The 14,701-nt window shown below is 43.2% G+C and overlaps 1 protein-coding gene across 1 annotated transcript in view; it reads left to right on the forward strand.

The window, feature by feature from the left end:
• The window catches only part of SLC44A3 (solute carrier family 44 member 3), an 80,289-nt gene that overhangs the window by 29,353 nt on the left and 36,235 nt on the right, over positions 1-14,701 (forward strand). The window contains exons 7-9 of the mRNA XM_044301950.1: positions 5,854-5,943; positions 6,707-6,831; positions 7,610-7,796. Of these exons, the coding sequence (XP_044157885.1) occupies positions 5,854-5,943; positions 6,707-6,831; positions 7,610-7,796 (402 nt within the window). The remainder of the gene's footprint in view (positions 1-5,853; positions 5,944-6,706; positions 6,832-7,609; positions 7,797-14,701) is intronic.

The raw sequence follows: 14,701 nt of genomic DNA on the forward strand, positions 1-14,701 counted from the left end.
AATTTTTTAATTTTATATTCTTTTTTTATATATATACAGTACAGACCAAAAGTTTGGACACACCTTCTCCTTCAAAGAGTTTTCTTTATTTTCATGACTATGAAAATTGTAGATTCACACTGAAGGCATCAAAACTATGAATTAACACATGTGGAATTATATACATAACAAAAAAGTGTGAAACAACTGAAAATATGTCATATTCTAGGTTCTTCAAAGTAGCCACCTTTTGCTTTGATTACTGCTTTGCACACTCTTGGCATTCTCTTGATGAGCTTCAAGAGGTAGTCACCTGAAATGGTTTTCACTTCACAGGTGTGCCCTGTCAGGTTTAATAGGTGGGATTTCTTGCCTTATAAATGGGGTTGGGACCATCAGTTGCATTGTGGAGAAGTCAGGTGGATACACAGCTGATAGTCCTACTGAATAGACTGTTAGAATTTGTATTATGGCAAGAAAAAAGCAGCTAAGTAAAGAAAAACGAGTGGCCATCATTACTTTAAGAAATGAAGGTCAGTCAGTCCGAAAAATTGGGAAAACTTTGAAAGTGTCCCCAAGTGCAGTCACAAAAACCATCAAGCGCTACAAAGAAACTGGCTCACATGCGGACCGCCCCAGGAAAGGAAGACCAAGAGTCACCTCTGCTGCGGAGGATAAGTTCATCCAAGTCACCAGCCTCAGAAATCGCAGGTTAACAGCAGCTCAGATTAGAGACCAGGTCAATGCCACACAGAGTTCTAGCAGCAGACACATCTCTAGAACAACTGTTAAGAGGAGACTGTGTGAATCAGGCCTTCATGGTAGAATATCTGCTAGGAAACCACTGCTAAGGACAGGCAACAAGCAGAAGAGACTTGTTTGGGCTAAAGAACACAAGGAATGGACATTAGACCAGTGGGAATCTGTGCTTTGGCTGATGAGTCCAAATTTGAGATCTTTGGTTCCAACCAACTGTGTCTTTGTGCGACGCAGAAAAGGTGAACGGATGGACTCTACGTGCCTGGTTCCCACCGTGAAGCATGGAGGAGGAGGTGTGATGGTGTGGGGGTGCTTTGCTGGTGACGCTGTTGGGGATTTATTCAAAATTGAAGGCATACTGAACCAGCATGGCTACCACAGCATCTTGCAGCGGCATGCTATTCCATCCGGTTTGCGTTTAGTTGGACCATCATTTATTTTTCAACAGGACAATGACCCCAAACACACCTCCAGGCTGTGTAAGGGCTATTTGACCACGAAGGAGAGTGATGGGGTGCTGCGCCAGATGACCTGGCCTCCACAGTCACCTGACCTGAACCCAATTGAGAATGTTTGGGGTGAGCTGGACCGCAGAGTGAAGGCAAAAGGGCCAACAAGTGCTAAGCATCTCTGGGAACTCCTTCAAGACTGTTGGAAGACCATTTCAGGTGACTACCTCTTGAAGCTCATCAAGAGAATGCCAAGAGTGTGCAAAGCAGTATCAAAGCAAAAGGTGGCTACTTTAAAGAACCTAGAATATGACATTTTTCAGTTGTTTCACACTTTTTTGTTATGTATATAATTCCACATGTGTTAATTCATAGTTTTGATGCCTTCAGTGTGAATCTACAATTTTCATAGTCATGAAAATAAAGAAAACTCTTTGAATGAGAAGGTGTGTCCAAACTTTTGGTCTGTACTGTATATATATTTTTTATTCTTCACTTGCAATCCAACCAATGCTCCCTGGGTGGCCGTACACATGAGCTATCTGTAATAAGAAAATGATGAGCTGATTTTCAGGTGTTAAACAACAGTCTCACCAACAAAATGTAGAAGTTACAAACTATTTGGGGAGAGTACATTTGCTTACTGTAGACAGTTCTGTGTATTATATAGTGGCATTACTGCCCCATATATGCTGTAAATGTTCTCACCACTGAACTCAAGAACACAGTTCTTGCCCAGCTGTATTGTGCGCGCCCATCTCTACCGTTGTAACATAACGCGAATTCAAAAGATTTGAGAATGAATATACTTACGCAGGCTAAGTGAATAAATATATTTAAGTGTGATTAACCCCTTTACGCATTTGGGCATAACTGTACGGCCAAATTGCAGCCTGAAATCAGTCATGACTGTTACTGTGCCCCCGTGCCCCTGATAATCATTAGCCCCCCATATGCTGCCATTGTTCACCATAAAACCCCCGATGCCCCTGCAGCTTTTTCCTTTTTTGCCGGCTATGAGATTTATTCCTTGATGGGTGTAGTTTTTAAAATGGGGTCACTTTTGGGGTTTTCTTTCTAGGGTTATCTCAGGGTCTCTTCAAATGTGACATGGCACCTGAAAACCATTCCAGAAAAATCTGCCCTCTGTTAACAATATGGCGCTCCTTTCCTTCTACGTCCTGCCGTGTGCCCTTACAGTGGTTTACCACCACATAATGGGGTGTTTCTGTAAACTGCAGAATCGGGGTAATAAATATTGAGGTTTGTTTGGCTGTTAACCCGTGCTGTGTTACAGGAAAAATTGATTAAAATGGAAAATCTGCACCAAAAATTAAATGTAAAAATTTCCCCTCTATTTTGCTTTAATTATTGTGGAACACTTAAAGGGGTAACACAGTTTGTAAAATCTGTTTTGAATAACTTCAGGGTTGTAGTTTCTAAAATGGGGTCATTTATGGGTGGTTTCTACTATGTAAGCCCCACAAAATGACTTCATGACTGAACTGGTCCTTACAAAAAAGTGGAATTTGGCCATTTTCAAAAAATAAATAAAAATAAAATAAATCGCTTCTAAACTTCTAAGCCTTCTTACTTCCTGAAATAATAAAATGACATTTACAAAATGATACAAACATAAAGTAGACATATGGGGAATGTTACGTAATAACTATTTTATGAAGTATCACTATCTGTCTTAAAAGTGGAGAAATTCTACTTTTGGAAATAGTGATTCCCCTCCCCCCCCCCCCCCAAATTTAATGCAAATTTAATACAAATTTAGTTTTTTTTTATGCATAAAGGTAAAACGTATCTACTCAAATTTACCACTAACGTGAAGTATGATGTATCACGAGAAAACAGTCTTAGAATGGCTAAGATAAGTAAATGCGTTCAAAAGTTATTAGCAGATAAACTGACACATGTCAGATTTGAAGAATGGGGCTCCGGCATTTGGTCCAAACTGGTGTCATGGACATACCAAGACATACGGACGTCCCGGCGACAGTGAGTTGCAGGAGATCTGTGAGACTGGCAACACGTGGTTTGATCTGAAAGGTTTTCTTTATGGATCAATAGGTGTCTGTGTTGTTTCTGGGAATGGCTACACCCCTTGCCTCCAGGTGTTTCTTATGTGGTCATTTAACCTTCCTTATTTATAGTTGCTTCTCCCACTATGCTGTGCGGTTTATAGCTTCTGTGCCTGTGGATTGTTTGTGTGTCACGGCGGACGTACACTTAGTACAAAAGATAACACACCAACCAGGCTCTGGACGAGAGACAGGGGAAGGGTCACCTCCTAGCTTATCCCTGACCTCTTTCCCTGCACTGCTCAGCCCACAGCAGACCTTGAAGGTAGGTGTGCTAGTGTCCTCCAGCCTGGGCTGACAAAACCCTGAACTCCCTAAGATGGTGAAGTGGGGAGATAGGAGCAGTCTGCTCGCACAGAACCTGGATAGAATAGAAGACACAAACAACCGAACTAGAAATGACACTTATCTCTGGGAGCAGGAACTGACAGCGAACCTTCCCTCCAAGCTTCCCAGACCAGAATGAACAGTATAATCCGCTCAGGGCCCTGGGCAGTGTGCTATTTAAACTAAAGACCCCACCCAGTGCACCTGATGAGAGGGGGATCCAGCACGGCTCCAAAGCAACCACTAAACTCGTGCTGCTATCCTGGCTGACCTCCGCACATCGTCAGAGTGGGGCATGACATTGTGTTTGGATCTCGGCTGAGATCCTGGTGCTTCCATAGCCTCTTTGAAGTTAAGTCTTTCCTTTCCCTTTTGCATTTTGTTTGGGTTCTGTGTGTTGCATTTCCCTATTCCCTGAAGTAGACTCCTGTTCATACTGGTAGTCAGTCAGGATTTTGGTTAGGGTTTTCGCTAGGGGGTGTCCATCTTCCTTCCCTAGTTCTCAGGCCTGATTCCCTGTTTTCCCCCATCCCTCTTACGCTTGGTGTTGTGTTTCCCTCTCAGACTGAAGCGTGACAACTGGATGTCGCTTGAATGGGTTAAATATACGAAAACGCAAACGAATCATATACAGAATAATAAAAAGTAAATAAACATCAGTAGCCTAAATATGGGGTAGGGGTCTGGTTAATCATGCTATAACACATGGCTGTCTACCACGTTATAACACATGACCGACACCCCAGAGTGTACAAGAGATGGGGCAAATCAATACTTACATCCTACCTAGCATGAAGTGCCTGGTGGAATCCACATTAATTGTTGGTGCAGAACAATGGGGAATGGGTACTACATTACAAAGCACATCACACAGAATGGTAATGGGAAAAGAGAACAGAATTAAAGGGACAGAACCAATCAGTACTTAAAAAATACCCTTACAATACAACCCTTTAGAGGCTTTAATTACACCTGCTCACTGCTGCAATGCTGACGGTGATCAGGTAAACTGTAAAGAGAACGAGGCGCTTGCAAGAGCACTGCATTCTCTTCAAACAGCTGATCACCTGAGGATAGTTAATATTGGAAACCGGATAGCCCCTTTAAAACTTCACAAGACCTCTGAAGGTCATAAGCAGATGCTTTTAAGTCCTGTAACTTGTGAAGTGGGGACCCCATGGATCAGCCTGTTTTTTCCAGCACACCCCACACATGCTCAATTGGATTCAGGTCTGAGGAATTTGAAGATCAAGTCAACACCTTAAACTCTTGTGTTCCTCAAATCATTCCTGAATAATTTTTGCGATGTGGCAAGGCACATTATCCTGTTGAAAGAGGATACTTTCATCAGGGAATACCACCACCCTGAAGTGGTGTGCTTGGTCTGAAATCGTATTTAGGTTTATGGTACTTGTCGAAGTAACATCCACATGAAGGCAGGCACCCAAGATCTCCCAGGAGAACATTTCCCAGAGCATCACACTGCCTTTGTCGGTTTTCCTTCTTCCCATTGTGCATCCTGGTGCCAACTCTTGCGCCCGGCCGAACTTGTGATTCATCAGGTCACCTTCTTCCATTGCTTTGTAGTTCAGTTCTAATGCTCAAATGCCCATTGTAGGCACTTTTGGTGGATAGGGGTTGGCATGGACACTCCAAACAGTCTGCTGGTACTCAGCTCCATAGGCTGTGATGTGCTGTGTGTTACTACTTAGCAGCGGTAACTTTTTCAGCCATTTATGCTGTTGTGGTTCTTCTGTGGAATCAGACCAGACAGACTAGCCTCCACTCTCCATTGGCATCAAGGAGCCTTGGGCAGTCATAACCTTAGTGCTGAGTCCTTCTGTGGACCACTTTTGGTAGGTACTAATCACTGTATACCAAGAACACCCTACAGGCCAGCCATGTTGGAGATGTTGTCATCCAGCCATGTAACCAGTTTGGCACATATCACTCAGATCCTTACGCGTTTTTTTTCTACCAACCCATTAACTTCAAGAACTGACTCTTCACTTGCTGCCCAGTATATCCCAGTCCTTAGGTGGTTTTAATGTCAGTCTATATAAAGAATGTGGTGACCAACAGGAATTTATTAGCAGCCTGGGAGATGGAGACATCAGAACATGCAGAAGGAGGATTTGAGGGGTAGGGTGGGCTGAGGGCTTGGAGAGCTGCTCAGCATAGCTATGATTTATTGTATATACATCATATGTTTTGCTCTCACTTACCAGATAATATTTTTTCCCTTCCAGCTTTGTCAGTGGTGATGGTCTTATCATTTCGTTATATCAGCACTCTGATGGTCCATATCTTTGTAACCCTGCTCATGTTTGGATTACTTTGTGAGTATCTTCCCACCTACTTTATACAATTTCCTAAGTCAAAGGCTGTAGGGATTTACTCCATTAACGTACTGTAAATTCTTATATATTATTATATAGTTTTCATTTTTTATCTTAACTGTGGGATTGTCTCGGCATAGCCGTTGATGTCAGATCACTAGGATATGTCATCAGTGTCCAATTAGTGTAGGTCCAGTCACTGTGACTGTCACTGACGGTTCAAGCAAAGTATAAGCAACACCAGAAATTCGCGGTGCCACGGCTACTCCTGTTGGCTCCACAAAGCATTCTCCTTAGGCCCCATTGGACTTTTTCAACTACATAAAAAATAAACATGTAAGGCCTCATTCACTTTACTGTGTTAGTATTACGTACGGGAAAAACTGCTTCCTTATTTAATCTGTGAAGATGTCCATGAAGGATCCGTGTTTGGTCAGTGTGTCCATTTTTACACTCCGTGTGTCATCCGTAATCCACTGGAGGTTGCTCAGCTGAAAATACATTTCAATACCATTTCCTATCTGTCTTCTGTGAGAAAGGGATGCCATCCCTCTTGTGTCCGTGATTTTCATGGACCCATAGACTTCACGGATCAGAGTAGTGCATGTCTCCGTGATTTTCTATATTTTTTTTTTACTGACCCACAGTCAGTAAAAAAAAATTACTGATGTGTGGACAGACACATTTAAATCAATGGGTACGTGTGCTATCCTTGGAAAATGCATTTCTACCAACCATTCATTCTGTTGTATTCTTCTTCCAGTTGTCACCGGCGTTCTCTGGTGGCTGTACTACGATCACATCCATGACGTTAGCTATGAGCTGGAAACTGAAAAAGAGAACGCAAAGTTTTTGCTTGGATTCTCCATAATTTCTACACTAATATCTGTAAGTATTTCTTGTGCAGGCTGCTGGATCCCGTATAACAATACTTGTACACGTCCTTTACTGTCTGTGACTGCACTCTATGGTAACCCTGTGTTTAAGAAACATTTTTCAAAGGGGTTCTCTGGGATTTTGATATTGATGGCCTTTCCTCGGGACAGGTCATTGATATGAGATCCGCAGGGGTCCGACTTCTGGCACCCCATGCGGTTGTATCTTACCAAGCACAGCACCATCCATTTGTTAGCGGCTGTGCTTGGTATCGCAGGTCTCCCCTATTCATTTGAATAGGGCTGAGCTGTGCCTAAGCCATGTAACTGATGAACGTGACGCCATATGGCCTAGGAAGATGCCTAAGTGCTCATGGCAGAGCCATGGCCTCTTCATATAGCTTATCGTTGGGGGTCCTGGTTTTTGGACCCCTGCCGATCTGATATTGATCACCGATCCCATCAATGTGTACATCCCGGGAAACCCCTTTTTAGGGTCCATTCACACGTCCGCAAAAGGGTCCACACCCGTTCCGCAATTTTGCGGAAAGGGTGTGGACCCATTCATTCTCCATGGGCCCGGACGTGAAGCTGCTCTCCGCTTCCGCATTTGCGGAGCGCGGCCCCGAACTTCCGGTCCGCAGCTCTGCAAAAGATAGAACATGTCCTATTCTTGTCCGCAGCTGCGGACAAGAATAGGCATTTCTATAGGGGGTGCCATCCGCAACACACCACAGACGTGTGAATGGACCCGAACATGTAAGCAATTTCCAGTTTTTACTTTTTTTCAGATTGTGCTTTTGACGTTCATATTCTTGTTGAGAAAGAGAATACAGATGACAATCCGGCTCTTCCAAGTTGCGAGCAGCTTTACCAGCCACATCCCCTTCCTGCTGCTTCAGCCGCTCTGGACCTTTCTCATTCTTCTCTTCTACTGGATACTTTGGGTGGCCGTGCTTCTTAGCATGGGGACCTCAGGTGAGTCGCAAATCTTTTTAACCGGCTTTATCACATTTCCTTTCAACACAATGAAGCAAGGGAAGGAGAAATGGGGAGTGGGTAAGATGGAAAAGAAACAAATAGACGGGGGTGAGCTTGAAAAATCTATTTGAAGATCTGAAGTGTATTGATGACCTAAAACAATTCATCACTGCTTTCTGATTGCAGCATAAATCCTTCCGTCATGTAGCCATTCCTTTAGAAATCACTTTATTGGCTCAAATACCTGCTTCTTCTTCTCCAAATAAAATGCTGTGTGTGAAACGGTTATAAATGTAATCATAAAGGGGCTGTGTAGTGCTAGTATATTGATGACCTCTCCGCTTATTAAGTTACCAAATATCAGATCGGCGGGGAAGTTGGACTGTTTGAAGAGGCTCCAGTGTCTTCACTGTTTAAAGAGGCCCTGTCCCCTCTCCTGACATGGCAGTTTTTTAATAGCTTCATGCATTCCCCATGTAATAACAATTCTGGAGCATCTATTCTTATGTCTCTACGTTCTACTAGAAATTATGAAAGCATTGCTAGCAGTCTGCAGTAAAGGTACAGAGGTGATAACCAGTTAGGGATGTGTTCCTGAACAGTCTCACTCTATCCAGTCAGTGCTTTATTTTTTTAGACTGTGCAGGTACACACCCCTGCAGTGGCTGGGTTTGGGGTGGCCCCATCGCTATGCTGGGTCCCCCAGACACCGTCGAGGTGTCACCACGTGTTGCTGCTCCAGAAGGTATGGTAATGCGTGGTGCACCCCAATGGGAAATAAGTCCAGACTAGAACCTTCTAGTGGGAGGGGGGGGGGGGGGGAGTGGAGAAACTCAGCACAAACAGATACATTGTTTCAGCTCCCGTCTGTTATAGATTTACATTAGAGCTTCAATGATACTCAATGGAAATTACACAGCAGGTTTTCCAGACATAACAACATAGATTTAATACATTTAAGGCTACTTTCACACTTGCGGCAGAGAGATCCGGCAAGCAGTTCCGTCGCCGGAACTGCCTGCCGGATCAGGCAAAATGTATGCTAACTGATGGCATTAGTAAGACTGATCAGGATCCTGATCAGTCTTAAAAATGCCTGATCAGTCGATAAAATGCATTGAAATGCCGGATCCGTCGTTCCGGTGTCATCCGGCAAAACGGATCCGTCATTTATTTTTTTCACCTTTTTTTCAGTCTGCGCATGCGCATAACGGAACGACGGATCCGGCATTCCGGTATTCTGAGCGCCGGATCCGGCACTAATACATCCCTATGGGAAAAAATGCCGGATCCGGCGTTCAGGCAAATCTTCAGTCTTTTTCGCCGGAGATAAAACCGTAGCATGCTGCGGTTTTCTCTTTTGCCTGATCAGTCAAAACGACTGAACTGAAGACATCCTGATGCATCCTGAACGGATTACTCTCCATTCAGAATGCATGGGGATAAAACTGATCAGTTCTTTTCCAGTATTGAGCCTCTGTGACGGAACTCTATGCCGGAAAAGAAAAACGCAAGTGTGAAAGTACCCTAAAAGGTCAGGCTGTCTGCTATTTGGTGGTAAACAAGTTTGGATTTTCCTTCCAAAACATGGTCTTCTTTAACCTTAAAGGGGTTGTCAAAGTTATTTTTTTGTTCTTTCTATGTTCCTAACTGGGCAAATATAACAGCTTTCCAATTAACTCACTTTATCACCAGTGGCTGGTTTCTCAGATGTCACTGAGGGTCACATGACCTGTGATGTCAGCTTCTCTCCCTGCTCTGATAAAGGACGTTTACAAGCCTGTAAACGAGATGTCACTGTGCTGGCCACGCCGTCTGCTCTCTCTCCTAAGATTCTTAACCCCTTCAGCTGCACATACTAGCTAGCTGCAGCAGGGACAATTCTGGGCACAGGATCTGACAGACTAGAGAGAGCATTGCACAAGAAGGTAGGGGGAAGATCCTGTGTGTATTATACAGGTGGGACTTGTAGTTCTACACTTACAAGTTGCTGTTGATTCTCCCAGCACTCATGGCAGCTCTTCTATCCACTCCCTTAGCAGTGCAGGGGGAGGGGCAGAGATTTGTTTTTATTGCATGTAAACAAAGGGCCAGAAAAGGGAACCTGGGAAATGAGTATATATATAAAAAATAATAATAAAATATATATTATATATATATATATATATATATATATATATATATATAATATATATTTTATTATTTTTTTTTGCAACTTGCTTAGCTTAGTTATATATTGCTGCCCATCAGATTTTCAGTGCTATATTATTTTTTTTCATAACTCGGACAACCCCTTTAAGAGCCCAGCACCGCACTGATCGAGCAGGTGCAGGAGCTGCGCCCACCTGATCAGCGGCAGGGGTCCAGCAGTCACTGACAGCTGGACCCCTGCTGACCACGGCACGTGCATCAAGGGGTCTTCAAATGTGATATGGTAACTTAAAATTATCCCAGTGAAATCTGCCTTCCAAAAACCATATGGCGTTCCTTTTCCTTCTGCGCCCTGCTGTGTGCCCGTACAGCAGTTTATGACCGCATATGGAGTGTTTCTGTAAACTACAGAATCAGGGTAATATTGAGTTTTGTTTGGCTGTTAACCCTTGCTTTGTTACTGGAAAAAATGGATTAAAATGGAAAATCTGCCCAAAAAGTTAAATTCTGAAATTTCATCTACATTTTCCTTTAATTCTTGTAGAACACCTAAAGGGTTAACAACGTTTGTAAAATCAGTTCTTAATACATTGAGCGGTGTAGTTTCTAAAATGGGGTCATTTATGGGTGGTTTCTATCATGTAAGCCTCAAAAAGTGACTTCAGACCTGAACTGGTCCTCAAAAAGTGGGTTTTGGAAATATTTTTCAGAAAAATTTCAAGATTTGCTTCTAAACTTCTAAGCCTTCTAACGTCCCAAAAAAAGAAAATGTAATTTACAAAATGATCCAAACATGAAGTAGACATATGGGGAATGTAAAGTAATAACTATTAGGAGGTATCACTATCTGTTTTAAAAGCAGAGAATTGAAATTTAGAAAATTGCGAATGTTTCCAAATCTTTGTTAAATTTATTTATTTATTTTTTATAAATAAAAATGAAATATTTTGACTCAAATTTACCACTGCCATGAAGTACAATATGTGACTAGAAAACAGTCTCAGAATGGCTTGGATAAGTAAAAGCATTTTAAAGTTATCACCACATAAAGTGTCACATGTCAGATTTGCAAAAAATGGCCAGGTCCTTAAAGGGAACCTATCACCGGGATTTTGTGTATAGAGCTGAAGACATGGGTTGCTAGATGGCCGCTAGCACATCCGCAATACTCAGTCCCCATAGCTCTGTGTGCTTTTATTGTGTGAAAAAACCGATTTGATAGATATGCAAATTAACCTGAGATGAGTCGGAGCTTGAAAATATGACTCTTCTCTGGTCACACAAGTAAGATATGACTCTTTTTTATGTTAATTTGCATATGTATCAAATCAGTTTTATTTACACAATAAAAGCACACAGAGCTATAGGGACTGGATATTGCGGATGTGCTAGCGGCCATCTAGCGACCCATGTCCTCAGCTCTATACCCAAAATCCCAGTGACAGGTTTCCTTTAAGGTGAAAAATGGCAGGGTCCTGAAGGAGTTAAACAGTGTAAGGCTACTTTCACACTTGCGTTCAGAGCGGATCCGTCTGCATTATATTGTTAAAAATTTTCTAAGTGTGAAAGTAGCCTGAACGGATCCGTCCAGACTTTTACATTGAAAGTCAATGGGGGACGGATCCGTTTTGAAGATTGAGCCATAGTGTGTCATCTTCAAACGGATCCGTCCCCATTGACTTACATTGTAAGTCTGGACGGATCCGCACGCCTCCGCACGGCCAGGTGGACACCCGAACGCTGCAAGCAGCGTTCAGCTGTCCGCCTGTCCGTGCGGAGGCGAGCGGAGCGGAGGCTGAACGCTGCCAGACTGATGCATTCTGAGCGGATCCGCGTCCACTCAGAATGCATTAGGGCTGGACGGATGCGTTCGGGACCGCTTGTGAGCCCCTTCAAACGGAGCTCACAAGTGGACACCCGAACGCTAGTGTGAAAGTAGCCTAAGTTAACCCTTTCAAGAGAAATAAAGTAAGAAGTTTTAACTTTGTATAGGGGATATAGGCACATGTCCAAATGTCAAAGTACTTCCTGCTCTAGGGCACTACACCCCCAATTGGTAACACCCCTCTGTACCCTTACTGCAGACTGCTAGCAAATCATTAATAACGTCTAGTTAAAATAATAAACGAACGGCACAACTTAGAGCCATAAGAATAGAGGCTTCAGAATTGTTATTACATGGGGAACACCTGTAGCTATTAAAACAGGCATGTCAGAAGCGGTGACAGGTCCTCTTCAACTACACGCTGTCCACCTTGTGGCAGTGAGGTGTAACTACAAATGCTTGTCCTGTTCACTTAAATACAAGCACCGTTAAGTCTTCAAACAGCTGATGAACAGGGCTGCCAGACGTTGGATCCCCGCTATCTTGATATTGAGAGCAGAGGTAATCAATCTACTAGCGCTGCACAACCCCTTCAAAAGGTTATTCCATCTTTTATATAAGTTATCAAATAAATAAGAATTCACTCACCAGCTCCGCACCACTCGGTTCTAGTGCCAAGGGTTCAATCTGTCTTCTTCCAGTCCCTGGCCTGTATACAGTGCCTTGCAAAATTATTCACCCCCCTTTTACTTTTTTTGTATTTTGTTACATTACAGCCTTAAGTTCAATGTTTTGTTATTCAGAATTTTATGTGATGGATCAGAACACAATAGTCTAAGTTGGTGAAGTGAAATGAGAACAATATATAAATAAAACTATTGTTTAGAAATAGAAAACTAGAAATAGAAAATTGTCATGTGTGTATGTATTCACCCCCTTTGTTAGGAAGCCCATAAAAAGCTTTGGTGCAACCAATTACCTTCAGAAGTCACATAATTAGTGAAATGATGTCACCTGTGTGCAATCTAAGTGTCACATGATCTGTCATTACATATACACACCTTTTTTGAAAGGCCCCAGAGGCTGCAACACCAAAGCAAGAGGCATCACTAACCAAACACTGCCATGAAGACCAAGGAACTCTCCAAACAAGTAAGGGACAATGTTGATGAGAAGTATAAGTCAGGGTTAGGTTTTAAAAGAATATCCAAATCTTTGATGATCCCCAGGAGCACCATCAAATCTATCATAACCAAATGGAAAGAACATGGCACAACAGCAAACCTGCCAAGATACTGCCGCCCACCAAAACTCGTGTAGCGGGAAAGGAGGGCATTAATCAGAGAGGCAGCACAGAGACCTAAGGTAACCCTGGAGGAGCTGCAGAGTTCCACAGCAGAGACTGGAGTATCTGTACATAGGACCACAATAAGCCGTACGCTCCATAGAGTTGGGCTTTATGGCAGTGGCCAGAAGAAAGCCATAACTGTCAGCTAAAAACAAAGAGGTATGTTGTGAGTTTGTGAAAAGGCATGTGGGAGACTCCCAAAATGTATGGAGGAAGGTGCTCTGGTCTGATGAGACTAAAATTAAACTTTTTGGCCATCAAAGAAAACGCTATCCAACACATCACATCACCCAAAGAACACCATCCCCACAGTGAGACATGGTGGTGGCAGCATCATGCTGTGGGGATGGGACTGGGAAACTGGTCAGAGCTGAGGGAAAGATGGATGGTGCTAAATACAGGGATAGTCTTGAGCAGAACCTGTACTACTCTGTGCGTGATTTGAGGCTAGGACGGAGGTTCACCTTCCAGCGGGACAATGACCCCAAACACACTGCTAAAGCAACACTTGACTGGTTTAAGGGGAAACATGTAAATGTGTTGGAATGGCCTCGTCAAAGCCCAGATCTCAATCCAATAGAAAATCTGTGGTCAGACTTAAAGATTGCTGTTTACAAGTACAAAACATCCAACCTGAAGGAGCTGGAGCAGCTTTGCAAGGAGGAATGGGCAAAAATCCCAGTGGTAAGATGTGGCAAGCTCATAGAGACTTATCCAAAGCGACTTGGAGCTGTGATTGCCGCGAAAGGTGTCTCTACAAAGTATTGACTTTAGGGGGTGAATAGTTATGCACATTGACTTTTTCTGTGATTTTGACCTATTTGTTGTTTGCTTAAAACATCTTCAAAGTTGTGGGCATGTTCTGTAAATGAAATGATGCAAATCCTAAAGCAATCTATGTTAATTTCAGGTTGTGAGGCACCAAAATACGAAAAAAGTCAAGGGGGGGGGGTGTGTGAATACTTTTGCAAGGCACTTGTATATCTGGAGGGGGTTATGTGTGCAGCTGCGGCCAGTCACTGGCCTCAGTGGTGAGATGACCCCCCCATGCAACAAGTAACACAGAAGTGATGTGCTGTTTGGGGACATATAACCGCTGAGGCCAGTGATTGGTGGACGCAGCACACGTGACCCTGTCCAGATGTTTATACGCCTAGGACTAGAAAGAGCTGAACCAGATACTTGATGCTGGAATGGTGGCAGGGAGCAGGTAACTCTTTACTTAAGGATCAGCACTCTTGGCTTTAAGAGCAGTCATGGAAATTGTGTATTAAAGGGGTTGTGCCAAGTTAGAACCTTATCCCCTGCCTACAGGATATGGGATACGTTTCTGATCATTAACGGCCCGATCGCTGAGACCTCCGTCATGAGGGGACTCCCATGCCCCCTATGAATAGAGGAGGTCACACATTGCTGCTTCTCCGTTCATTCATTTCGACAGTCCTATAGAGGATGAATAAAGAGGCAGAGGCCATGCAAACCAAAGCTAGGGATGAAAGCCACTTCTAGGGGGCACTAAAAAGTGTCACTTTAAATTCACCACATCATTAGAGCACCGGTTCAGTGCTGTTATCATCA

Source organism: Bufo gargarizans, chromosome 7 (genome assembly GCF_014858855.1).
Source record: "Bufo gargarizans isolate SCDJY-AF-19 chromosome 7, ASM1485885v1, whole genome shotgun sequence".
NCBI classification, from domain to species: Eukaryota; Metazoa; Chordata; class Amphibia; order Anura; family Bufonidae; genus Bufo; species Bufo gargarizans.